This window comes from Gallinula chloropus, assembly GCF_964237585.1.
Source record: "Gallinula chloropus genome assembly, chromosome: 13".
Taxonomy (NCBI): domain Eukaryota; kingdom Metazoa; phylum Chordata; class Aves; order Gruiformes; family Rallidae; genus Gallinula; species Gallinula chloropus.
This window is the reverse complement of record NC_140098.1, coordinates 13,118,926-13,145,465: the sequence shown is the minus strand read 5'-3', so window position 1 is coordinate 13,145,465 and position 26,540 is coordinate 13,118,926. Positions and strand designations below refer to the sequence as shown.

At 56.9% G+C, this 26,540-nt stretch overlaps 3 protein-coding genes across 3 annotated transcripts in view; 2 read left to right on the top strand and 1 right to left on the bottom strand.

Moving 5' to 3' along the window:
- LOC311196741 (protein NDRG4-like) overlaps positions 1-26,540 on the bottom strand; it is a gene marked incomplete at both ends in the record, with an annotated part of 721,213 nt that overhangs the window by 36,308 nt on the left and 658,365 nt on the right.
- LOC311196467 (protein NDRG4-like) lies at positions 463-10,631 on the top strand (the record flags this gene model as incomplete). Its single annotated transcript, XM_084270039.1, has 11 exons — positions 463-549; positions 962-1,006; positions 6,921-7,026; positions 8,242-8,362; positions 8,589-8,651; positions 8,852-8,912; positions 9,217-9,303; positions 9,399-9,455; positions 9,743-9,846; positions 10,302-10,358; positions 10,454-10,631. Exons 1-11 carry the CDS (start codon positions 475-477, stop codon positions 10,629-10,631), a joined length of 954 nt encoding a protein of 317 aa, XP_084126165.1. The 5' UTR covers positions 463-474.
- The window catches only part of LOC311196466 (hydrocephalus-inducing protein homolog), a gene marked incomplete at its 5' end in the record, with an annotated part of 68,543 nt that continues 62,619 nt past the window's right edge, over positions 20,617-26,540 (top strand). The window contains 4 exons of the mRNA XM_084270038.1: positions 20,617-20,715; positions 22,241-22,360; positions 23,177-23,311; positions 25,106-25,305. Of these exons, the coding sequence (XP_084126164.1) occupies positions 20,617-20,715; positions 22,241-22,360; positions 23,177-23,311; positions 25,106-25,305 (554 nt within the window). The remainder of the gene's footprint in view (positions 20,716-22,240; positions 22,361-23,176; positions 23,312-25,105; positions 25,306-26,540) is intronic.

The window sequence follows — 26,540 nt, the reverse complement described above, 5'->3', positions numbered from 1 at the left end:
CTGTTTGCTCTGTCCATGCAGGGATGTCTCCCCCTGTCCCACCCATGTCTGCTTGCAGCCTAAAACCAGAAAAACCATGGGATTTTCACTCTCTGAATGATGCTGGAAGCTGGGATGGGAATTGGGATGTTCTTGCCCTTGGCTGAGGCTTACAGAGGCAACCAGCATGGAGATTGGGTTGGACTCCTGGTCTGCCTAAGACTATATCCTGGAGACAAGTCTGCCCTTAACTGGGAGAACTCAATTTGGGTGGGAACTGGGAGCCAGGCTCCTCCAGGCACCAGCTTCCAATGGAGGGACTCACTGCCAAAGCACCAAGTTCCTGTGATACGGATTGAGTGAAGCTAATTTGGGTCCCATCCCCATGAGCAGGGAAATGGGGGGGGGGGGGGGTGCTGGGACAAAGGGGCCTGAGGTGAATCCCTGTGGGTCCTGATGTCCCCCTTGTTCTGGGAAGGGCTGCTGCTGCAGGAGATGACCATGGCAGGGCTGCACGAGCTGCGCTTCACTGAGGAGAAGCCGCTGCTGCGGGGCCAGGATGCCGAGCTGGTGAGTCTGGTGGCTGTGGTGGCTCTGGCTCCCGCACGGGGGTGGCCAGGACACAGGTGGGGGTTTGGGGTGGGGATGCACCGGTACATGCACATGCCTGTTGGTGTTCAGTGCCTGTCTGTGTGCAGGGCTGTGCTGGTGTTTGTGCTGGTGCAGGGGTGAGGCCAGGCTCAGTTTTGGTGTGATGACGTGCCCTGTGTGTGACATACATGCTAACACACGCATGTATGGTAGACGGGCATGTATGTGTGTACACATGTGTGGGCATCATCCCCCTGCAGCCAGCACTGCCCCAGGAAGTGGGGACTTGTGGTGTCAGTGGGCTTCATTTATTGGGTGGGAGGAGGGCACCGTGGGAGCGAGGGACAGTGGGGGGGATGCCTCTGTCCCTAACAGCTCATTCTCTCCCCAGGAGAACTCGGATGTTTTCCTCTCCACTGTGGACATGGATTGGAAGGTAGGACTGGCCATGTGGGTGCCCCCACCCCTGGGTCCCACGTGGGGAAGCCTGTGGCTGGGGAAGGCTGTGGGGTGCTGAGTGGACTGAGGGGCATTGTTGCCCCCCCGTTCTGTAGGGAAGCAGTGCCTGGTCAGTGTGTGCATGGGGCTGTGTATCCATTGTGATCCCTGGCAGGAGCAGGTGGGGGGGGGCATGCTGTCAGGAGTGCTGTGTGCTGGCACTTGGATGTGACTGGGGGGGATGTGACTTGGCAATGGGCCAGGGACAAAAATCTCTTTAAAAGAGAAAATTTCTTCCCAGGAGGGCCAAGCTGCTTTTCCAGCCCCTCTACCATTGCCATGGCAATGGGTTCCCAGGCAATGCGAGCTCCCCACTTACATAAGGATATTTGAAAGCCTCTTTCTCTTTTGGAGGACTGGGGCACTGGTCCCCCCTCCTCCTCAGAGAGCGGGGCACCTCTGCTCCCCTGGCTGGCGCCTGCCCTGTACCTCTGCTTTGCTTCTCCAGAGGAGCCCCATGATGTGGCCCTGGGGCTTGTGAGGGCTCAGCTCCAGCCTGGCTCCTGTGCTTATTTTCATTGCTCTCACACCTCTGCCCAAGCTCATCTCACACCACATCCCACCCTTCTGCAGAGACCAGGGTGCTGGTAGAGGGGCAGGGAAGATAGTGGGGCTGCTGGACCTCAGCTTGTTCCCTGGTCCTCTCCCCAAGCATCCCTCTCCCAGGGGACACTAGTGTGTTGCTGCTTTGCCAGTAGGTGGGAATGCTGGGAGGGTGGGCTCAAGTGGTGCAGGCTGAGCCCTATCAGGTCTGGCACTGAAACAGCAACACCTATAAAATATATCTGGATTTCAGTTGTCCTGGGAGAGGGGCAGGGGAGCCCATGTTCCCTTTCTGACAGACCTAGAGCGGTACCCAGGAAGGTGGCAGTGCCAGGCTGCCTGGAGGTCTCAGTGTGCCACGGGCACCAGTACAGCTCTCACAGCTGTGCTGGGGCAGGCAGGACTTGGTGAGTGTGCAGGGCATGCTCAAGAGCAGCACCTGCTCCAGGACCATCTTCTCATGATGGTGTTACAGGGATTGGCCCACAGTGATGCAGAACTGGGTCCCTGGTGCTGCCCAGATGGAGTGGATCTCGACAGAAAATGCCACAGTGATGAACAACCTGCATGCACTCAGTACCTAAAAAATGAACTGTGAAAGGGTCAAGTGGCATTTCCCAAGCCAGCCAGGCCCTGTGCCCTCCTGGTTCCTCTCCAAGAGCCTCAGGGTGGGGATGGGATGAGGATCCCAGGCTGTGCTGGGGCAACCCCCTCCTTTCCCTCACCCTGGCTTTTTGCAGGTTGCTTTCCTGCAAAGGCTGGGGGCTGCTTACCCTTCTTTGGGGAGATCTTACCCCATTTTCTAGGTTGACCTCTTTGGTCAGTCCAGTCCCGCTTCACTCTTTGCTGTCCCTCTGCTCCTCCCCAGAGCCAGTTGCTGCTCCCTTGCCGAGATGCTCTGGTCTGGCTGGGGCAGTGGCCAGGAGTGGGGGCCCCCCAGCTGCCACCACGAGCCAAAGTAAAGCTCTTGGGGGTGCTGGCATAAGCTATGGTGCAGGGGGGCAGGTGCCTCTGCCCCAGGACCTGGGTGCCCTGGACCTGCTGCAGGTCTGAGCCACCTGCCAGGCGGATGGGCTAGCACCATGGGGTGGGGATGTTGTTCACTGCTATTCAAGCAGAGGCAGCCTTGCTCATCCTTCCCATCTCCCTGCTACACTTTTTCATTCATGCCTCACTTCACATTAGGTTTTCCACCCCTTTGCTCCTTCATTTTGCCACTTCTTTTTTTTGCTTGCTCATGCACCTCCTGCTTTTTCCTGGGGGCTGTGGCTGCTCCTTCTCTTTGGCTGAGAAAAGCAGAAATGGCACCCTGACCCACAAACAGTTTGTATTTGTGCCAGGAACCACTTTGGAGCTGGGCTTTCTCCTCCTATGTGGTCCTTCAGCAGCAGAGGTGCATCTCTCCAGGCTTGGGTCTGAGCTCCCCGTGGGACAAAACAATGCAGAGGAAAGGCTCTTTGGTGGAGGCACGATGGATGCCATCTTGCTGCCAGTCCGTCTGTCTGTCTTTTCTCCCACGTTCAGACCCCCTGGCTGCCCAGCCCTGACTTGTTTGTCGGACGCTGCTTTCAGTGTTTCCCCACCATCTCTGGGTGGTTGTTTATCCAGGTCAGGGAAAGGGCTCTCCCTAGGGAAAAATGTTATTAGACACCAGAGACTCCACAGGAACCATCCTGCTGGGTGAAGCCAAGGACAGGGAAGCCCATGCATGTGCTGGTGAAGGCAGCTGGAACCCTCCTCAGCCTGTGGCTGCTCTGTGTACCAGGCATGGTGGAAGCAAGCTGTGGTGAGCTGCTGGGTGGGGATGATGCAGATGTGATGGCAAACTGCAGCTGGCACCGAGCATCATGTGGTGGGTGGGGGGGCTGGAGGGTCTTCACTGGATGCTGCAATGGTCTGGTGCTGGCACGTGGGTCTCCAGCCCCTTTGGGCAGGCACTGGATAGACTGCAGGACTCTTGCTAAATTGGTAATGGCCCAGCTTTGTGCTGGAGCAGCCCAGGCGTTGGTTGTGCCGAAGGCGGGGGGACGGCACCTGGAGCCTGCAGAGAGGTTGGGGACTGTGGTGGCACAAGGCCACCCATGGGCACAAGCTGCATGTGTCCAGAGCACATGTTGGCTCAGGGACATGATCTGACCCCCTCAGTGCTGCTGGGCTGTTTTGCCTCCTGCCTTGTTTACCTGCCACTGGTGATGCCCAGGTTGGGGCTAAATCCTGCATGTCTCCTGTGTGCCAGCATCCTGCAGCAGGCTGCATGATTGTGCTGCTGGGTTGGGTTCACAGGTGCCTGGGCAGTGTTCACATGTGTACATGCCTGTGCCCCTCTGTGAGCATGTGCATGTAGTTCTGCATGTGTACAGGTTGTTGTGCATCCATGGGCATGTGGGATGCCCGTGGCATACACACTAAGCACGCAGGAGAAGGATGCAGCAGGCGTGCTCCTTACATGCATATGCCCATGCACATACGTGCACAGGAACATGTACTGATGCAGACACGCAGGGTGTGGGGTGTGTGCAAGCATTTTGTGGGGTGCATGTGCTGCAGTATGGGCCATTGCATTTATTTTTCTGAAGTCTGTGTGCACAGACTTGGGGGGGGTGGGGGGCCATGGTTTTGCCTGGTCCCTGTGTCAGTACATGTTCCTGTGCATGTCCTTCCCCTCTAGGTACCAGTGTCGGTTCGGGGGGGTGTGTGTGTCCTGGCGCATGTGTGTTGCTGCAGGGCCTTGGTCAGGGCAACTGCAGACTTAGGCATCATCCCGTGTGTTGGCATGGGGCTGGAGCTCTGTGTGTGTGCGTGATGGGTGTGGGCGAGCACTGTCCGGCTCTGCCGCGACGAGACGCTGCCTGTGTTGCAAGGGGTGCGGGTGCAACCCTGTCCGGGCAGCCCTGCCTGTCTGTCTGCTGAAGGAGGGAAGATGGAGCAGGTACCGCATGGTTCCAGGCGGTTTTTTTCTTCATAAACAAGGGTATTTGGGGCCAATTGGAGCATGAATAATTCTTGCGACAGCCAATGTGCTGGCTCCATCACAGCGCTTGCCTGCAATGGAGGCCAAACCTGCCGGGGCTGCGCATCCCATGGAGGGGGATGGGAGAGGGAGGGCTTAGCGCAGGGCTGGGTCTCCGCTATAAATGGAGGCGAGGGGCTGAGCCAGCACACAGCTCTGCTTCGCCCCAGCCTGCTACACCGCCGTGCCCCACGTCGGGACGCGGTGCTCAGCCCACCCTGCCTGCGCATCCTCGTCCACCTCGTTCCTCGCCATGCCCGAGTGCTGGGATGGGGTAGGTACCACCGTCCCCGTGCTTGTTTGCCCTCCCTGCCCAGGGAGTTTTGTCCCAGTACCTCCCCCGATTGCCCAGGCTGGATCTTTGCACCCGGGAGGGCTTGGTGTGGGCGAGGTGGGCGTTGGGGGAGGGGTGGGGGGGGAGAGAAAACCTGCTGCCGGGGAGCCCTTCCTTCCCCCAGCCGTCCTGCCGCATCCCTGACGTGCCCCGGGTTTCGGGGACGCATTGTCCTTGAGCGTCTTTCCTGAGCCCAGCGGAGATGTGGTGCTGAGGCCGAGGCGAGCAGGGACAGCTGCAAGCTGTGGGCTGCTGATGGTGGGGGACATGCTGCAGATTGCAGAAGGAGAGGGTCTCTTGCTGTTTTGAAGCAATCCCTGGGATACTTCCTAGTCTCTGCAGCAACAGCAACACCCAATGACAACAGGCTGGCATGGAGGGCAGGCAAGCGAGGTGGGAGCACTGCAGTGGTGAAGGGGTAACCTGGGCAGGGCTGGACTCTCTCAGGCACCCCTGCGCTCCTCCTTGCTGGGGCCATGGGTTGCCAGTGGACCCCCCCACCCCCCTGCCCCCCTGCAGCTCCTCACTGTTGCATCCCCAGCTTCTCCCCATCTGCGAGCACCCCTGCAGCAAGGAGTGGGGCTGCGGTACCCAACAATGCTGCAGAGGGTGCACCACGGGCAGAGATGTGCGTGGCTTGTCAGGGGGTGGGGAAGCATTGCTGGGGAAGGAGCTGCCACCTTGGGCATGTGATTTTGTGATGGGATTGCAGGCTGAGCTGTTGGGGCCACGATGGGGATGAAGGCAGCCCCGTGCCCAGGATCAGACCTCATGGATGCCTCCTGCTTTGTGACCTTGGGCCAGGTCCTTTCTCTGCCTCAATTTCCCCACATCTTGTTGCAGGGGGATGTCCCCCTCATTGCTGGCTGCCTGACACAGCCCTGTGGAGAGGAGGAGGATGAGGGCCAGGGTCAAGGTGCCCCTGAGAAGTGGAGTATTGTCTCCACAGAGCCCTTGAACTGTCCTTGGGCACCATGTACCTGCTGAGGGACAGTGGATCTCGATGGCAGGAGGCACTGCAGTGAGGAGATCTTGTCCTCAGGGGTTCCTCCCACTGCAGGCCTGTGTCCTTCAGAGTCCTTGGCGGCGTGTGAGCTGTGGGAGCGCCCACATCCCTGCTCCCCTCCCACCAGCTCCTTCATGAGGCTGCCAGTACCTGCAGAGAGGACCAGGCCGGTTGGGCACCTTGCCAGCATCCCCTTTTGTGGTCCCTGCCAGCGGGCTGGCTGGCAGGCAGTGGTGTCTGGACCCTGGGTCCCTTGTCCCTGGGCAATGCCTTGTACAGATCTTGGGCTCACAGCCTCAGTTTCCCTTGCTGTCCTGGGACAATGGCCACGAAGGTGAGGTTGCAGCTGTCCCAGGCAGGAAAACTGAGGCACGGGGCAGGTCTGCTCTCTGTATGGGGGCACAGCCATTTCAGAGCAAGGGTTTTTTAAGGTTACTTTAGCTGTCATTTTGAGATCAGGCTGCAGCATTTCCCAGGGTCTGATCTCTGCCGGTTTCTCCCAGGCACAGGGAATCCAGGCCATCCTGTGACCCTGTTGCCAAAAATCTCTCCATCTTAGACCCTGAAAGATCTCCTGTCCTATCCTGTCCTGACCTGCGATCCTCCTCTCCCACACCCTCTTGGATATCCCATCCCATCCCAGTCCTCTATTCCTTGATCCTAGTCTGTGATCCCATCCCATGTTGGGACCTGTCCAATCCTAAATCCTGTTATCCTATACCAATCCCTCCCTTCCCCTTCCCTGTTGGAGGCTGGGATTGTTGGTATCTGATTTCTCCTGCTGTCTGCCACCACTGGGATGCCCAGAGCTGGATTTTCCCAGGATGGCCGCACCTCCTTCCCTTGTGTTCCCGTGGGACCCAGCTGCTTAAGGAAGCGGCGGTGAGGGGTGAGATGGCAGGGCAGGAGAGGATGTCTTGGGGCAGGCAGGTGTCACCCCATCTCTCCTCTTCCCCCAGGAACATGACATTGAGACCCCCTACGGACTGCTGCACATGGTCATCCGGGGCTCACCCAAGGGGAATCGCCCGGCCATCCTGACGTACCATGACGTGGGCCTCAACCGTGAGTGCCGGTTCCTGGGCCATAGGGTGCAGGGGCAGGCAGGAGCAGTCCTGGGGCTGCATGGGGTGCTGGAATGGTGACCAAAAGCCCCTGACTCAGCTCCTTTGCCTCCTCCCGCGGAAGGTCCCCAGGCTGCATTGGGTCTCCCCAGGCATCTGAGAGAACCAGGAGGGTTTGGATACTCAGCCAAACCCAATGTCTGGGCCAAGTGCAGCCAGGAGTGCTCGGCCACCCCAGTGCCAGCTGTCCACCTGCCCATGCCAGGCAGGATGGGATGCAGGGGATGCTGGGTCAGGCCCTGCCACCACCAGCCTGTTGGTATTCAGAGCACGGACCCAACTGACGGCAGGGTGTAGTGGGGGCTAAAGGAGATGGGGAGTAACAGGAAAGGAGGGGCCCTGAGCAAGGGCTCCCGATGTGGATGCTGTGCTCTCTGTTAGGCTGCAGCCTTGGACCCGCACCCCAGACCTCTGCCCTGGGCTGTGCTCTCGCAGCTGAGCTGGGAGGCCCAGTGTCCTGTGAACTGGAAGAAGTGTATCCCCCCTGCACTGGCAGCTGAGGCCAAGCCATTGGCAGCTCTGTGAGCTGCCTCACCATTCCAGCAGCACGCTCCTGTCCAGGGGTGTGTCATTTTGGTTGTGATGGATGTTACAACCTGCCTCAGCCCCATGTTTTAGGAAGGTTGTCCTGGCACTGATGGCATGGGACAGCATCTCTCCAGGCCTTGGCAATGGCTGTACCCTGCTGCAATGGTGGTGGCTTGTCCACAGCAGTGCTGGGGCTGTTTCTTTGTTTCCAAGCAGGGAGATTTGCAGACATTTCTTAAATCCCGTATTTTCTTGAGCAAATCCCTTGGGGATTAAGGATATGGCAAATAATATCCTGACTGCTAATCATGCTGCCCACCGGGTGGTCCTGCAACTCCTGGCTTTGCATCCCCCAGTCCCACACCTCCATGCTGATGAGGCTCACTCCAAACTCCTCCTCCTCATTGTGTCCATCCATCCCCATGCCTCCCATCACCAGGAGGGATGCAGCCCTTGCTGACAGTGGCTGTGGTCTCTGCTGTGGAGATGAGGAGCCCGGAGGGAAAGGAGGTGGAATTTTGGTGGCATGTCACCTCCCAGTTGAAGAGCAGTGGGAGGGCAGGCAACCTCTCTCTATTGCCCCTGTGCTAGGGTGTTTGGTCTCTGATCCCCACCTGACCTTTGACAGACAAGCTTTGCTTCAACACCTTCTTCAACTACGAGGACATGCAGGAGATCACGAAGCACTTTGTGGTTTGCCATGTGGATGCGCCAGGCCAGCAGGCAGGAGCCTCGCAGTTCCCTCAGGGGTAGGTGCCAGCTTCTTGTGCCCTCCAGGATGTCACCTCCCTGCTCGCTGGGTTGTCACTGCCTGGGCAGTAGTGCTCTGCCTTCAGGTCTCTTTGAACTGTGCCAAGCCCAAGGCACTGACTGGCTGGGGGTGGGCAATGGGGCTGGGTGTGTGGGTGGGTGGCATTTCCTTGTCCCAGCCTTCCTGCTCTGCATGGGTCCCATAACTGCTGTCCTGTGCCCCAGGTACCAGTACCCCTCCATGGACCAGCTGGCTGCCATGTTGCCCAGTGTGGTACAGCATTTTGGGTGAGTCATTGTCCACTCCATGTTTGTCAGTTTGAGGGCATGGGGCAGGGAGACAGGCAGGGGCTTGAGGCTGGGGGAGTTGTCCTTGTAAGCTGGCACCCAGTGTGTCTTCTTGTGCCCCATGCTGTGGGTGAAGGGGACCCCCAGGGAACCCACGCTGGAGCCCACTGTCCCCCCATACGCACCTCTCTGCTTTCCAGGTTCAAGTATGTGATCGGGATTGGTGTTGGGGCAGGAGCCTACGTGCTGGCCAAGTTTGCGGTGAGCCTGGGGCTGGGGTGGGCTGGCCCCAAGTTGTCCATATCTGCAGTCAGCCTTGAGCATGGGGAAGAACAGGACCTGACACCCTGGCCAGGCTGTGCCACTGTGAAGACTGCTGGAGGGATGAGGGGGGCCAGGGTGGCAGTGCCATGGCAGCTGGGAAGTCACAGGTCTCCCATCTCTCCAAGGATGGGGCATGTCATCCCTGTACGATGTCTGTGCAGTGGGGCAGTGGTGCTTGTCAGGGGCTGCACGGGGTGCACCTCCCCTTCCTGCTGAGCATCATCCCTCTTGCTCACTGCAGCTCATCTTCCCCGATCTGGTTGAAGGACTGGTCCTCATGAACATCGACCCCAATGGCAAAGGCTGGATTGACTGGGCAGCCGCCAAGGTGGGCAGGGTCCCAACCCCCTTCCCACACCCAGTGACTCCCTGGGGCAGGAGCCAGCCACAGCAGCATGTTAACTTCTTATGTTCCCTCCACAGCTCTCTGGCCTCACCAGCACGCTGCCAGACACTGTTCTGTCCCACCTCTTTAGCCAGGTAAGGGCTGTGCATCCTGCTGGCCCTGCAGCTGGCCCCCTCCCTGTGCCCTGCCTGCCAGGCCACAGTGCCATTGGCCCTACACTGTTCCCAGGGATCAGACTAGTCCAGCCCTGCTGGCATCCCTCCTGTCAGATCTGGGGCTTAGCCTCGACGTGTATGTGACTTGTGCCCAGCATCCTCCTCCTCCACATCACGGGCTGGCACCTTATGGACTGGTCTGGGGGAGTAGGGTTTCTGTGACATGCAGCAGTGCCTGCCCTGATCTCCATCTCCTGCTCACGCAGGAAGAACTGGTGAACAACACGGAGCTGGTGCAGAGCTATCGGCAGCAGATTGGCAGCGTGGTGAACCAGTTCAACCTCCAGCTCTTCCTCAACATGTACAACAGGTGAGCACCTCAGGAGTCCCTGCCAGCAGGCAGCCCCCCCATCTGTGCCAAGGTGAGGGGCCACAGTGCTGGTAGGTGGCCCCGAGGCCACCATGAGAACCCTCACCCCTGTAGGGTGTTGTCATCACCTGGCACAGGAATGTGGGAGTGGTGGCACCTTGCCTCTGCCACAGGCACGTGTTACTGTGTCTCTGCCTGTGCTGGGTGCTAGAACAGGTCTGGGGCAGGGGCAAGAGATGCCATCCCATGCACGAAGAGGGTTGCGAACCTCGCCACGCTGCTGGTTGCAGCAACCCACAGTGTCAGCTCTACTCAAGTTGTAGCAGAGGTGGCCATGGGGTGCTGGAACAGGGGGCTCAGTGCTGCTTCCCAGAGCTGGTGAGGCCCCGGCTCTTGCGCTTTGGTGGCAGCACCTGCCTGTAGGGCTCATACTGGCCCTCTTTCTTCTCCATCAGCCGCAGGGACCTGGACATCAACCGGCCTGGGACCGTGCCCAATGCCAAGACACTGCGGTAAGAGTCACATTGGCATGGCGTGGGGGTTTCCAGGGCAGTGGAGCCCACCCAGGCCAAGCCCTGACTGTGCCCCTTCCTCCCCTCACTTCCAGGTGCCCTGTGATGCTGGTGGTCGGAGACAACGCACCTGCTGAAGAGGGAGTGGTGCCCAGCCCCAGCAAGCAGCTGGGGAGTGGAGAAGGCTCTGAAGGACAGAGCCCTGTGCAGCAGCTGCCCCATGCAGCCCTGACAGCAGGCTCCAAAGCGCCTTTGCCCAGCCCAGCAGGGTGAGGAGGAGGCTCCTTTACAGACACATCCCCTGCTCTGCTCCCAGGGCTGGCTGGCGGTAAAACTATCAGAACCATCACCGTGAGGATCACTCGGACCCAGCTCAACCATCTGCTCAGCTTGTTGCCAGCACTGACTGTGTGAGGCCATACAGACCTGGGCTGGTCTCCCTTCTGCACACAGAGCACGAGCCAACATCAAACCTGTAAGTAGCCCCCAACCCCTTCAGCTTTGCCTGCTATTTTGGCAGGCATCATGTAACCAACTGCAAAACTAATCCTGTTGGTGCCCAAGGAGGCAGAGACATGCCTCCACAGGGCTGGCAGGTGCTAAATGCTTGTTCTCCTCCCATGAGGGGGCAACACAGCTGGCTACGTGCAGGAAGCAGTGTCTGCATAGCAACAGGGTGGCTGCGAGGAGCTGTCAGAGGAGACGCTGCTTTGGGGTGCAGGGCAGGCAGCACCAGCAGAGGAGGGAGTTCCCAAAGCATTCCAGCCTCAGCAGCCATACAAGGGACAAGAACCATTCATACTTCTGCATCACCCTCACAGGGCAACAACTGTTTTTTTAAACTAACCTTGGATAGGTCAGGACAAAACATGGACACTTCCCTCCCAGCAACTCGGCCTGAAAATTCACTGAGGTGTGCACAAAGTGGGAGGTCTGACTCAAAAGCTCTCTGCCCCCACAATCCCACTGGGCTGAACATCCTGAGGCAAGCTTTCATTGCTCACCTTTCTTCACTCATCTCCTCTTCTTCAGCTTTAAACCTGCCAGTGTGTTTTAAGAATGAAATCGCAAGGCAGCTCAGCCCTGCTCCTGCAGATCTGGCTCTGCCTGCTCTTTTCCCTGGGGGATCTGCCTCTCCAGGGCAATGAAAGGCACAGCACCCTATATGCTCACAGACTGCACAAAGTATGGGAGCAGCCAGCAGCTGAAGGACAAGCACCTCATCTCTAGTTTGAAACGGATTCGCAGAAGACACTTCACTGAGGGTTACCCATCTGATCGTGGAATTCAAGCTTGTGCTTCTGGAATCAGCCACTTAGGTCCCTGGCTCAGGTCCCCCCAGATCACAGCTTCGCCCATGCACTGAGTTAAGGAAGCCCAGCAGCCTTTTTCACAGCTGCACAGACACCAGTAACATCCTGCCACTTGCATGGCACGGGGAGGGGGGAAGTATTAACAGTGTCAAGCAAAAAAGAACATTGAAGCCAAGAAACTGTCAGAAAGAAGACTATGGAGGAGACATCCAAGCTGGTGAGAAACTGTTTGTCACAGGACAGAGGAAAGTGGTCAGTTGGTTGCACCCAAGCTGCCTGGGGCACCCCCTCACACTCCCTGAAGGCAGCTTGCTAGGGAGATGCACGGTGCTCAGCAGTGCTGCTGAATTTGGATGCCAGGGTGGAGACGGGCACATCAGCAGCACACCTCAAAACAAAGAGCAGAGGGCTCTGCCACCAGGATTAGCTCACAGGCCACTCAACTCCAGGAGAATCTGGCTGCCAGAGGAGATGTTGACTGTGGAGCAGAGGGGACTATGACTGGGTGCTCTCCAACTGCCTCATGTACAGAGCTGTAGGGCCAGCCAAGGCTTCCAACACAAGTGGTCTCATTCACTCTTTGCTTGGCAAGGGCAGCTCAGAGCAGGGTTGGAGAGAGCACGAGGGGCCATGTATAGAAGAGGAAATCCACAGGTACCTGTGTGTAGCAGTGGCTCTGTAACCTGTCACTGAGCTGTGTCCCCAAGAACCTCCTCAAACAGGCAGCAGAGTTCCTGGGAGCGTAGCTCACGTAACCCACACACCCAGTAACACAGCTGGTGAAACTCAGGTTACAAATCAGCTCTGAGCAGGAAGGCCCATGCTGCATGCCCTGGGGAACATGCCCACATTCCCCAGACAAGTTATTCCTGCCTTGCCCCAGTCAGCATCAAAAGCATCAATACTTTGTCTTGGACAGCGGTGAATCTGCATCTCCTGGAGGAGCCAGCCCTTCTCCCAGGAGCCTAAAATGATCTGCTGCCAACTCCTTAGCTCTTTCTAATGTGACAGCCAGAGCTGAGCACTCTCACTGCTGCTGTGGCCAGACTGACGTTGCCATACTGGCCACAGCGCTGCCGGCGACGGCTCTCGGCAGGGCTGACCCTCCACATACCCCAAGTCCCGTGTTTTTCAGCTCAGTCTCCATCAGCCACCAGCCTCAAGTAACAACTTCACCTTCCACACTGTGAGCATATTTCAGGTACATGGTGATAACTCTGATGATTTTTTCCCCATAGGACATGGCAGAGTATTGTAACAGCATTGATGAGGAGACACAAAAAACAATCCTCAGCAAGGTGTGCTGCTGCTCTAGCAACCTGGTTTGTCTCAAGCCATATATTAAAACAATTAAAATCTCTAAATAGGAAGTGAAAAACTTCCAGGATCAGCCTTCTGGGTCCCCAGGAGAAGCACAGGGCCATATTCCCAATGGACATGCAGCACTGGAACAGCCCAGACTAACCCAGGCTGCTGTAATTAGCCCCGAAGGGTCACTGTGCCTCTCATGGCTATTTACTTGATGGAGGCAACACTTGTCTCCCCACCCAGAGCTGTCAGGGCAGACGCTGCTCCAAGTTACTATTAGCCCAGCCTCTGCAGTAAGCCTCTATGTAAGATTAAAAACCAGGACCACAACTGCCAACGTGGCTGCAGCTCTGACTATGCGCAGGGGCCCACCCAGCAGGATTCGGCTCCCCAGACCAACTCCAGAAGGACACACAACCCCAGGGAAATACCAGGGCTGCAGGTGAGACACTCGGTGGGATGGACAACAAGCTGCTGCTGCTCCACCAACACCAAGCCAGGGTCCTGCTCTGGGTGTTTGGTGAAGCTGCATCTTCCCAGGTCTGTACCCACCTACTGTTCTGGCACAAACAGGGAGGGCAAAGCACGGAACAAAAGCCATCTCTGAGCAGCGTGGCAGGGGGTGACTGCTGTTTCTCTAATGGCAACCACAACCACTCAATTAATTCTTCATCACTGACTCAATGACTTAGGGTACAGATTCACATAAGAGGAAGGGAAGATGCCATTAAAATAGGTGCAGTTGCTAATTACGTGCCTGTCCCTCAACTCACTGCTGCCTGCCAGCAGCGCTGCAGTAGCACACGCAGCCTCAGCTGTGCTCAGACACCAGTATCCCCATTTTGGGAAGGAGCAATACCACTCAGAGCTCCCCAGAAATAAGAAGAGCTGGCCTTGGGCAAGCAGAAAAGCTCTTAAGATGTATTCAAGATTGCCAGACCCACCAGATATGTTCTCCAGCCTCTCCCACCCCGCAGTCCCCAGGTCTGAAGGATTCCAGCACAAATTGGGGGTGACCTGCTCCATCATCTACGTTGCTGTAAAAGAGCATTGCAGCACAGGGATCAACTCAGGCTGAATGTGTGGCCCAGCTGTGATCGCTGAACTGAGAGGGGAATAAGGACATTGAACCTGTTGAACTTCCTCCTCAAAGTTGGGAGGAGATTCAGCACACAAACTTTAGATCCCTGCTCGTCTAGAGGCTATTTACAGCTTTCTGATTTACATGGGGAAAGGAGGGTGAAGCTGACATTGGTGGAAACCCCAAACTCCCCCCATAGCTCGTGAGGAGCATCTGACAACCTGAGATCCCAGCACTCTTGATGGAAACGGGAAGCTTCCCACATCCACCCTCAGGCAGGGTGAGGCCGGGCCCGCAGGCCGGGCTGTCCGGGCGCTGCCGCACGGGCCTCGCTCCCGTCCCGCCGTTGCCACGGGAACGTTTGTGTCCGTTGCTTCATTGCCAGCGGCAGCAGCCCGGCTGGCAGCCACGCTCCGGCGTGTGAGTGTCCCCACGCCCCCCGGGAGCGGGAGGGGGGGGATAGCGGTGCCCAAGCCCGTGTTTTTGGGGCGGTGGCCGCGTTCCGGAGGTGCGGCCTCGGGAGGGGCGGGGGCGGGCGGAGCGCCGGGGCTGGGGGCTGGAGCGGTTCGGGTGCCTGGCACAGCGTGCCCGGGGGGGGGTGTTGGGTGTGAGCTGGGTGCCGCCCGAACTGTGTCAGGCCGTGGTGCTCACCCTCCTGCCGGGGAGGCTTCCCTGCCTGGAGGCGGTCTGTTTGGGAGGGAGGGAGGGCGGGATTTCAGGGGGGAGGCTGCCTAAGGAGCGAAGGGGGGGCTCTCATGCCGGGCTAGAGGAGGCGGCAGCGTTTTGTGTTGGGGCCTGCCCCCTCCAGCTGCCCCGCCCCCTCCAGCTGCCCCGCTGTGCTCCCCATCAGAGCAGACTTCCCAGGCCAAGGTCTGCCCCCCCATGGGATGCGGCTGTGGCCGCATCCAGGCCCTGGGGCAGGAGTGGAGGGGATGGAGGCTGCTGGTGCTGCCCTCCTCTTCTTGTTCACGGGCCTTTGGGTGTTTGGAGCTTAAACCTCAGTGTTGCGACGTGTAAATGAGGGTTTCAGTGCCTGAAGGGTAGGGAGTAACTGGGTGAAGTGTCTGTTACACCTCAGGGTTAGTGCAGTGCTGAGTAGGACAGCAGTAAGCCAGGAAATAGGGCCTGTTGTCTGTTCTGGCAGCCAGGAATGTGTGTGTGTGCTGGGTAAGTGGGTATGAGGCTGGAGCCTGCCGAGGTGAGGCGGGGGGTGATGCTCCTGCCGCTGCTTTTGGCTGTTTGCATGTCTCCAGTTTGGCATCTTTTAAATTCAACTGCTGTTGGTTTTGCCAGAGATTCAAACTCCCTCGTGAGAACTGGGCAGGGATGCGCAGAACTCTTGTTGAGAAGGTGTTTGCAGGTTGAGATTAAAAGATTTTGACTTGGATTGGGGTTTGCGGGAGCATTTTGGGTGAGCTGGGTGATAGCAGAGCTCTGTGGGTGACAGCAGTGGTCAGGATGTGGACACAGCACAGCTGTGCACGGTGAATTGATGCCACAGAAGCTGGGATGTGGTTCAGAAAGGGAGAGAGGATGGCTTTCAGGGGTGCTGGCAGTGCCCCATGTTCCAGCTTGGGTGTGTGGTTCAAGGGTAGATGACCAAATCCTTGTGTGGCAGCAGAGCCGTGGCTGCTGTGCACATGCCTGAAGCCCCTGGGCAGCGCGGATTTGTTCGCCTCGTGCTTTTAGCTGCAGGCTGCTGTGGGTCCAAGCGTTTGCTTTGGGTAGGGTAAGATACTGCCTGTGGAAACAGCCTGACAGCCTGTGTCTGCCTATGAGTTCCATGAGCTTTGGCTCCGATCCTTACAGGATCCACTACAGAATGGCAGCGCTTCGCTAACGTGCTCCTCGGCCCGACAGAGGCAGCTCTGACCCCGCTCAGGCCACTTGCTGCCGACCTGGGGACCCGGTAATAGTCCTTTTGTCTCCTGCTCTTCCACTCCGAGGTCTCTCGTTGCATGGAAGCTCTGATGTGTTGCCAACCACAATGAAATGTGGTCCCGATGCAGGAAAAAGAGTAAATAGTGGGGGGGAAGGGTTGATGCAAGTTGGGAAGCCCAAGATAGCAGAGATGAGGTGCTGGGGGAGGGAAAATAGTGCTCTAAGTGCTGACGGCAGGAGCTGTGGCTGTAAACTCACAGCACTGTGAAGCTCTGGCAGGCCCTTGGAAGGGAGCCTGGTCCGCCTTGCCCACCTCACCGCCAGCTGAGAGCTTGAGTTTATGAAAAGCAGGAAGGGGAAGGTGTAACACGAGGCTCCTGTTAATTATCTCTGCCGTGGTGGAGCTTTTACAATAAATTGTGGGATGGCAGTACCGAAGTGATAAAAAGACAAGAGGGGCTGGAGTATAAAGGTGCCAGGTGAGGCTTCCTGGGGAGCAAGGCTTGATTTAGAAAGCGCTCAGCCACTTAGTGGTGGGCTGGAGGGGCAAGAGATTAGTCCTGGAAAATCTCCTTTCCTGGCTCCCGTGAGATGCTGTTTATATGGTAATTACGGCTAAGCGGGTGATTTCTAAGCAAGAAACGTGGTCCTGCTACTTAAGCCTGAACAGGGCAAGATGATTTAGGTGAAGAAAAGTGTTCGGGAGCATCCTGGCTCTCCCAGCAAAGTGTAATAGAAAGGCAAATGAACCAGTTACTCTGGAGAGAGGTGCCTTATAGCAGCTGAAGGAGGAGGATTTACTGTGTATAGTGCAGCACGATTCAGCCACCTGTCCGCGCTCCTGCAAGAGGAGCTGCTTGCAGTGCACGGTGGGGCAGGCAGGAGGCACTTGAGACTCTAACATCGCTTGGAGGGTGCTGGAGCTGGTGGGAAGCAGAACGTGGGGAGCGCTGAGTGTCAGAGCCTGTTGCTTGTGGTTTGCATGTGGGTGCCAGGCTGTGCGGAGAGCCGGGCCGGGGGTCAGGAGACGCCGGCAAGGCAGTGAGCTGGTTGAACTGGGCTCTGAGCTATCACCAAGCGGCATCTGCCCCACGCCCGTGGCGCCGGTTTCCTCGGTCCCGGCGCAGGAGCGAGCGGGTAGTAACTCCCCGCCGAGGTGCGGCGCTTGGTCGGCTCTGCCCGGGGCTGGCCGGGCCCGCAGGCCGGGCTGGCCGGGTGCTGCCGCACGGGCCTCGCTCGCGTCCCGCCGTTGCCACGGGAACGTTTGTGTCCGTTGCTTCATTGCCAGCGGCAGCAGCCCGGCTGGCAGCCACGCTCCGGCGTGTGAGTGTCCCCACGGCCCCCGGGAGCGGGAGGGGGGGGATAGCGGTGCCCAAGCCCGTGTTTTTGGGGCGGTGGCTGCGTTCCGGAGGTGCGGCCTCGGGAGGGGCGGGAGCGGGGGCGGGCGGAGCGCCGGGGCTGGGGGCTGGAGAGGTCGGGGTGCCTGGCACAGCGTGCCCGGGGGGGGGTGTTGGGTGTGAGCTGGGTGCCGCCCGAACTGTGTCAGGCCGTGGTGCTCACCCTCCTGCCGGGGAGGCTTCCCTGCCAGGAGGCGGTCTGTTTGGGAGGGACGGAGGGCGGGATTTCAGGGGGGAGGCTGCCTAAGGAGCGAAGGGGGGGCTCTCATGCCGGGCTGGAGGAGGCGGCAGCGTTTTGTGTCGGGGCCTGCCCCCCCCAGCTGCCCCGCCCCCTCCAGCTGCCCCGCTGTGCTCCCCATCAGAGCAGACTTCCCAGGCCAAGGTCTGCCCCCCCATGGGATGCAGCTGTGGCCGCATCCAGGCCCTGGGGCAGGAGTGGAGGGGATGGAGGCTGCTGGTGCTGCCCTCCTCTTCTTGTTCACGGGCCTTTGGGTGTTTGGAGCTTAAACCTCAGTGTTGCGACGTGTAAATGAGGGTTTCAGTGCCTTCAGGGTGGGGTGTAACTGGGTGAAGTGTCTGTTACACCTCAGGGTTAATGCAGTGCTGAGTAGGACAGCAGTAAGCCAGGAAATAGGGCCTGTTGTCTGTTCTGGCAGCCAGGAATGTGTGTGTGTGCTGGGTAAGTGGGTATGAGGCTGGAGCCTGCCGAGGTGAGGCGGGGGGTGATGCTCCTGCCGCTGCTTTTGGCTGTTTGCATGTCTCCAGTTTGGCATCTTTTAAATTCAACTGCTGTTGGTTTTGCCAGAGATTCAAACTCCCTCGTGAGAACTGGGCAGGGATGCGCAGAACTCTTGTTGAGAAGGTGTTTGCAGGTTGAGATTAAAAGATTTTGACTTGGATTGGGGTTTGCGGGAGCATTTTGGGTGAGCTGGGTGATAGCAGAGCTCTGTGGGTGACAGCAGTGGTCAGGATGTGGACACAGCACAGCTGTGCACGGTGAATTGATGCCACAGAAGCTGGGATGTGGTTCAGAAAGGGAGAGAGGATGGGTTTTAGGGGTGCTGGCAGTGCCCCATGTTCCAGCTTGGGTGTGTGGTTCAAGGGTAGATGACCAAATCCTTGTGTGGCAGCAGAGCCGTGGCTGCTGTGCACATGCCTGAAGCCCCTGGGCAGGGCGGATTTGTTCGCCTCGTGCTTTTAGCTGCAGGCTGCTGTGGGTCCAAGCGTTTGCTTTGGGTAGGGTAAGATACTGCCTGTGGAAACAGCCTGACAGCCTGTGTCTGCCTATGAGTTCCATGAGCTTTGGCTCAGATCCTGACAGGAGCCACTACAGAATGGCAGTGCTTCGCTGTGTGTGATGGAGATGGAGAGGTGGTTGTCAGGCTGGCGACTGGGCCATGGACCTAAAAGCCAGCCATGGACCAGTCAACCCGCAGTCCTTGTGGGGTGGGGGTGCTGGAGAAGAACTGCCGTTAGGATCAAGTCTTTAGCAGCCCTGCCTGCACAGACGTGGTGTTCATGTTTGAGCTCATTGCTGTTGTTCCTTTAATGGCTTCGTGGTTTTCTTTCTGCTGTTACAGCCTCGAATGCCTGTAGAGAGCCTCGAGTGTGAGTGTTAATAAATGAAAATTAGGGCCCTTGTTCTCCCGGGAGAAATGCTCTTGGGGGCTGTGGGAATTTCATGCCTGGAAGGAGTCATAGTTGCTGGATAATTTCTGTAGCTCAAACCAACCGACTGAGCCTGGAGACTCTAGTTTTTCATCAGAACATTGAACTCCGTGCTGCGTTAGTTAGAAACACAGCAAAGCTCCTGGCACGGAGGGTGGGCGTTGGGCTGGCGAAGTGGGAAGGGATCTGGTCTGATCTTGTTCATGCTCGGGGCAGCCGCGGTCCCTGGGCTGGAGGTTGGTGTAATAACCCTGAGCAGGTGATAAGGTCGGGCACAAAGTCGCCTGGGGTCAGCTTCTCTTCCTGAATTTTCAAAGTCCCATTGTTGCTCCTTCCAGATTAGCTGAGACATGGCTACCAAAAACGTTCGTCGATCTAGTGAGCTTTCTACAATATTACAACGGAGAGTAGTAACAGCTCCAAAGAAGAAGTATGTAAATGTAAGTACCTGCTGTGGCCAGATAGGAGCTGTGGTAAGGCTGGAAACCTGCCCTGTGTCCCTCCTCTGCCTGCCCCTCCTGTTTAGCCACACTGTGAAGGTACACACCACCACCCCATCTCTTTGCTGCCATACTTGTGTTGGAGGTGGCCATCAAGGTGCAGTGGGAGATGGAATGTGGGCTGAAAGTCCAGAGTCTTGTCTGAATGTGCTGCTGAAACCCAGTTAACGGGATGTCCTGGGCAGTGCACTGGAGTAGCTGAAGCATTGGGGTGCTTCTACCCATCCTCTTGGTGAGGGCAGCAGTATCTTCTGTCACGGAAGCATCCTTGCAGGCGCTGCTCTGACCATCCCTGCCCTCCCAGCAGCTGGGGATGTGGTGGGGCTGCTCAGACTCTGCCTGAAGACTTGAGAGACGTGTCCAGTCCCAGCTAGAATGGGGTCCAAACCAGTTCTGTCATGAGTGTCATCCTGGGTTGAGCGCAGATCCAGCCCTTGAAGCAGCTGTGGAGTTGGGGCAGTTCCTCCTCCCCATCCATGAACGTGGGGCAGTTCCTCCTCCCATCCATGAATGTGCCTTTTGCTGACCAAGGCTCCCTTTACTGGAGATAACCTCATGGAGGAGGTATCTCTGTATGCTTCTGTGGAGAGGGCTGTGAGGCCAGAACAGAGAGAAAACAAGGGCTAATTAAAAAGATAACTAAAGCTTGGACCCAGCACAGCGCTACTTTTCTGCTCTCCTGCAATTCAGCCGGCAGTGACATCTCCACACGCCGGCTGGTTGTGAGCATTGTGTGAGGATGGAGTTAGGGGGTTTCTGATGACTCCTCCCCACTCCTTTCAAAGGTCACTGCCTGAGTCCTGCAAAGCTAAAGGGGAAACAAATGTCTGAAGAGCAGAAATGCTCAAACGTGTCACATCAGAGGATGAAGGAGAAGCGCAGGGGACAGAGCCGCTTGGTTAGAGCTCGTGTTCCGCTCTCCATCATTCATTGACTGATGTTAAATATTTCAGTGGGGAACTTTGGGAACTTCCAGGACTATCCTAGTGGCTGTGGTGACAAATGGTTTATCAGGGGTGCTTGAACAAGAAAAGCCTTTCTGAACAGAGATGTTTCTGCAGCTCTTGTTGGTGTTTTGTGTTTCAGGGGACACCCTCTGCCTTCCTGGAGATGTCTGTCCCCAAGGCAGAGAGGCTGGCCAGCACCCGGGAGATGAGGCGGCCCCGGATTCTGCCGCCTCTAGACACGAGTGAAATCTCCCGTCATGAGGTAGACCTTTTCCTGCCCTTTTCCTTGCCGTTTGATGTGATGTTTGAAGGAGGTGTGTGCTGGTGGCAGGCTTGCCCCCAGCTTCTCTAAATACCTCGGTGACAAGGTCCTGCTGTCCTTTCAAACCGCTGCTGCTGGTCGAGTTCCTTCTGTTGGGGAAAAGGGAAAACATATTTCCCCCCTGGGACGATGTTGAAGCAACATCTGGTGCTAAGCCAGGATTAATAACCCCCGACCAAGTTCTGCTGGAGTTGAGTTGCTGTCACCAAAGGGATGGTACTGGGGGAAGGCTGGGGTGGGACACAAGGGCAGGAGCTTGCCATTTTCCATCCTCCCTCTGAACTAACCTCCTGCTTCCTTGCTTGGTGTAGTCACAGCAAACCCTCAGGGCCGTGACACCCTCAGCAGTGGCAGAGTCAGCCTTGGAAGGCCGTAGACCCTGCGGTACCTGCTCAGGGCTTAATGAGCCGATTTGTTAATGCTTTGGCTTGGAAGGAGGAGCGTGAGCCTTCAGAAGGGTGTGAGGGCTGCAGGCTTCAGGGTCTTGCCAGGGAAGTCCCCCTGGGCAGAGTGGGGGGGATGTGTTTTATCTGGAGTAACACTTGCTTGGATGGGTGCTTAAAGCTGCTGCTTCTGCAGGACCACTGGGTATGACACCGCCCAGACAGGGGGTTACTGGGGGGGACAGTGAGAGACCCTTAAGGAACGGGTGAGGGATTGCCTGGGACAGCACGGGAGGTTGGGAACGTGTCAGATGAGTGCAGGCAGAACTGGCAGTGAGCTGCAGCTACTGGCTGCAGTGTCACCGTGGTGTCTGGGGGCAAGTGGGAGACCTGCCTCTGTCTTTCGGGTGGGCACAGTGCAGCTGGAAGAGGGGAGACAAGGCTGGGGAGGACTTATCTCTGAGGAATGCCTCTGCTCCCTGAGGGTTTGCGGCTGGTGCCTGTTGTCAGCCATGCTTCTGCAGCAGGATTAAATAACACTGCACTAGCAGAATAGGGTAAAGAATCTGTTTAAAGCTCATGGGAGAAGGAAATACCCAGTGGAGTCTTGCTCAAGGTGCTCAGTAATGCTGAGAACGAAGCAGAACCTCGTCACCACCCAGCGCTCGCAACACTTGGCTCTTCTCTAGCTGCTGTGTTGCTTTCCTTTCGGCCTTACCTCCTCCGGTGCTGCTGCTCTCGCTGGTTTCTAGGCTCTGCATCAAAGATGATGTTTGGGGATGTGTGGGACACAGAGTAAAGATCATCCCAGAATTGTTTCCTGCGGTGTCTTGTGTAAATTCTCAGGTTTCCCTTGCTCTGTGGGTGCTGGTGGCTCTCACAGAGTGAGCGTGCTCTGGAGCTGTGTGACCACACCAGCCACAGGGTTCTGCTGCAGATCAGCACTGCCTTGCGTTTTAGAGAAGGAAACCTGGAGAAAGACCCAAAAGAGCTTCTTAGCTTGAGCCTGTTCAGCATGGGGCTCTCATCTGTGAATCTTTGTCCCAGCCCCTGAATCTCTCTCTCCTCTCTTTCATCTCCAGTCCTCAGCAGTGGACGTGGACCAGAGCTTAATTCGGCCTTTCCCATCAGAGGTGGTGTTTAAGAACTACACCCCCCATGAGGTCTGCAAAGCGACGCTGGTTCTGAGGAACTGTGACAAGGTGAGCACTGGGACACGGAGCTTTAGGACTGTGCTGGAAGATACCAGTGTAATTCCTGTGGTGTACAGCAGAGCGGGTTAGGCAGCACACCCAGAATCAGATGTCTCACCACCTTGGTTTTACAAGATGGTGGAAACCTTCCCATTCCTCCCCAGAGTCTGATGGGACCTGACTCAAAGGAGCTTTCCTAGTCAGCATCCTTCCTCTTGGGAGCTCCAGACTGGTGGCTGTATGGTCCTTACCTTGCAGACCTCAGGGTGGACAGTGTCCTGGTGGGTCCTTGGTTACCCTTGGTTTCTGTCTGGGCACCTCCACCTCTTGTAGCCTGTTTGGCTGCCTCTGTGCAGCTTGCTGTCAAAGCGCAGGGGCTGAGGCTTCTCTGCTTGATGCCTGAATAAGTTACAGTTAGCAGCGTTAGCACTCCAGGAAAGGGGCTTTGAAACAGCAGCAGAAAGCCACTGGCTTAGCAGAAGCAGTGGGAGACCTTTAGGTGCTGCTTGAAGCTCCTGCGAAGCTTAATTGGGTTCCGCTCGGGGTCTCCTCGGACGACGTGACGCTCTGCGTTCCCTTTGGAGAGCCCCAGCGCATCCAGAGTTAGGTGCTCCTGAAGGTCTCTGCCTTTCCTTGGATACAAACCCCAACCTGGCATCGGGGGGTGATTTCCCCAGGAAGTTGGGAAGGGAAAAGTGGAGAAGTGTCGGAGCTCAAGGTGCTTTGGAAAGGTGGTTAAGGAAGGATGTCAGCAGGGCACGGCCAAGGCTGCTCTTCTCGTGTTTCCACGAGTGCCAAGATGGCAGTTTCATGTCTTTCCCACAGGTTCCTCGGCTGGTGAAGGTCACTCTGGAGGACTCACCTTATTTCAAGTTGGTCAAGCCCAAGGGTGTGTCCTGCACTGTAGCAGTTGGACTGGCTTTGACCTACCGTGTCCTTTTTACCCCTGAGGAGAACAAGGTGAGACTGGAGGTCCCAGGAGGTTGGTGCCTTCAGGGGAATGTACAGGGCTAGGTTCAGAACAGGGCATCGGGTGGGGGTTTGGAGGAACTGTTGGTTTCACAGGGTTGTGCTGGATCTAGAACTGTGGGAAGTGTTTTTTTCCCATGGGGAAGGTCATAGGCTGTAGGCTCTTAGACAATTCAGACTGTTTTTATCCTTCAGTGTTGGCATGTTTAACGTCTGCTGACTTCAGAGACAAAAGAATCTACTACTTGTGGTGGGTTGGCCGCTCAAGGTGTTGGTTTCTAGTATCTGCCCATTGCTGTGTAATTACAGGTTTGCTCCAGTAACTAGAAATACAAAAGTCTGTTTAAAAGCAGCCTGTTATTCAGAGGATCTGAGACAAGGACCTTTGAAACCTGGTGTCACCTTTGGGTGTGTCATGTTGGACACAGTAGTGAGACAGCTGAACATCACCTCTAAAGCTCCTCCAGTGCTCTAGGCTGTGGTCCGGCAGTCTGCAGCTACTCACAGCGCGGTACTTCTGTAGATGACAGAGACATCGGCCTGAAAGAGCGTGTGCAGGCAAGGTTAGGGCATCTAACTCCACCGTACATCTGGAGATGGAGCTGTTCAACCTGGCAGTGAAATGATTTTGGTGGCTTAATTCACCTTCCTGCTGCTGCCCCCCAGCCAGCCGGGGGTGGGGGACAGGGCAATGGCTGGCTGGCTCCTTGCTGAAGCAGCCCAGGGCTGGGAATAGCATGCTTGGCTCTGGTGGGGCTGTCCCCATGCCTCCCGCTTGAGGGCCTGAGAGCACCAGCTTCAGGAAGGCACCCAGTCACTTCTAGAAACTTCAGAGGCGTTAGCAAGGCATCGTCTGTGCCACAGTGTGCAGCAGAGAGAGCAGAGCTGTCCCCTGCCTCCCCCAGGGTTGGGCTGAGGTGAAAGGGAAGTCAGAGGTTAGATGTGCAGTGAGAGCTCTCAGGGCCTGGGAGGAGCTGGAAGAGGCTGCGCCGAGGGCAGGGCTGGAATTGTTGGTGCCCTTCAGTACCTGTCAGGGATCTCTCAGGAATAGCTTGGGTATGGAGCAGAGCCGGCTCGGGGCTGGGGAGGTGGATCAGCTTTCGGAGGGTGGGTGTCCCCAGCCTTGTCCTTGAGATGCTGTGGAAAGGGATGGGAAATCTCTGCCTCCCCTGATGTTAAAACAGTCATCTCAGTAAGGAGTTGTGAGGGCCTGGGACAGGCTGCCAGGGAGGGGCTTGAGTCACGGTCCCTGGGTGTGTTTGAAAAAAGGGCAGATCAGGCACTTAGGGATATGGTTTAGCACAGGACAGGAAGAGTTGGACTCGATGATCTTAAAGGTCTTTTCCAACCTTGTGATTCTGTGATTTCACCAATGGCTGGTGGACAAGTCCATCCAACAGTGTACCTGAGCATCCCCCACCAAGCTTCAAGTGGGGTCACTGGGATGGAGTTGGTGCTGCGGCATAACCGGGTGCGGAGCGGTGCTGGAAGCAGGTCCTTGATCTGCTGCAATCCCTTCCGTGGGATTACTCTGTTCTGGTGCTTTGGCATCAAGCTATCAGGTGACTTGGTCTGGTTCTGCCAGCTCACTGAGGAGGCAGCTGGATCAGCAGGGCGGTTTCCTCTCTGCAGGGTACCAGCCCTGTCCCAGTGGTGCTGCTGGAGGGAAAGGTCGTTACAGAAAGAAGTGCTGTTACATTCTCAAAGGCTCCTGTTAGTGGTGGGAAGCAGCAGTTTTCCTTCCGCTGGGGACTGAACGTACTGTGATTTGTTCCTTCCCCTCAGGATTATTCCCACCAGATCACCTGTGTCACAGACAGGGGACAGTTCATTGTGCCGATCCGAGCTATTGGTGCTCGGGCGGTCCTGGACTTCCCCCTCCACCTGGACTTCTCCACCTGTCCAGTGAAGTACAGCAGCCAGAAGACTCTGCTGGTTCGTAATGTTGGTAACCGGGAGGCCCGCTACTCCATCAGCACTCAGAGGTAAGGGACCTCACTTCATTTGCCCAACAAAATGTGTGTGTGGGTGTTTTTCTTCTAGAGCTCTAGAGCAGCAAGTTTCACTGCCAGGAGCTTGCTCCGACACGGGCTTTCCACAGAGTCACAGTGTCCTTCAGGTGTCTCCAGGCACTCCAGCGTGGGGTCCTCCACAGCTATAGATGGGATCTCTGCTCCCTGCCATCCATGAGCTGCAGGGGGACAGCCTGCTTCACCATGGTCTTCTCCACAGGCTGCAGGGGAATCTTTCTCTCTGGTGCCTGAAACATCTCATCATCCCTCCCTGCTCCTTCTTCCCTGGCCTTGGTGTCTGCACAGTTCCTCACATCTTCTCACTCCTGTCTCTGGGGGCAAAAAGCAGCTTCTTGGTGTTTTTTTTCCCTCTGTGATTCTGAGGCACTGTGACTATCCCTGATGGGCTCGGCCTTGGTCAACAGCGACTCCTGCCTTGAGCTGACTGGTGTTTGCTCTGTGGGGCTTCAGAGAGCTTCTGGCTGCTTCTTGCAGAAGCCACCCCTGCAGATCTCCCCCTTCTCCAGCAGAACCCAGCCATGCAAAGCCACAACACAGGTACAGGCACATGTGAGAGAGGAGGAGGACAGCAGTGGGGTAGAAGGGAATGAGAGATCCGTCTGAGCATGTAGAGGCCGGCTGATGGGCCTGTATCCTCTATGTTTTATCTGTGCAGGTTGAACTTCTGGTTTAGTTGATGCAACTTCTCTTTTCTGGCCTGAGCAAACTCAGGCTCTTGCCCATTGACAAACCAGCTCAGGTGCCACCGTTCCCCAATCTGCTGTCCTGCTTGTGCCACTTGTCTTTGCCTCCCCTCTCTGGGTTCCCTTCCCTGGCACCAAGTGTAGAACTTTCTGTTCTCCCCATTAGGGTGCTTTTGCAGCCCATCTCCCATCCTTAACTATTCCTCACAGTACTGAGAGCTCAGCTCATGCATCTGGTCACATCCTGGTGATGTTCCCCGCCCGGTCATCGTTTGTGCGAGAACTTGGCTGTTTTCTGTTCTGCTTTTTGCTCCAGAGAGGAGCTCATAAGTGAATCTGTGGGGCCAATTCAGCATCTTTGATAGCTTCCAGAAAACGTGGTCACATTTTGGCCATGATTTGACTGCTTTTTCATGAAAAAACCCAGCCAGCCACCCCAGCACTGCCCATGCTTCAGTGTGCTCTGTGCCTGCCCTCCCTCTGCAGGGCCGTGCCCAGCCCCTA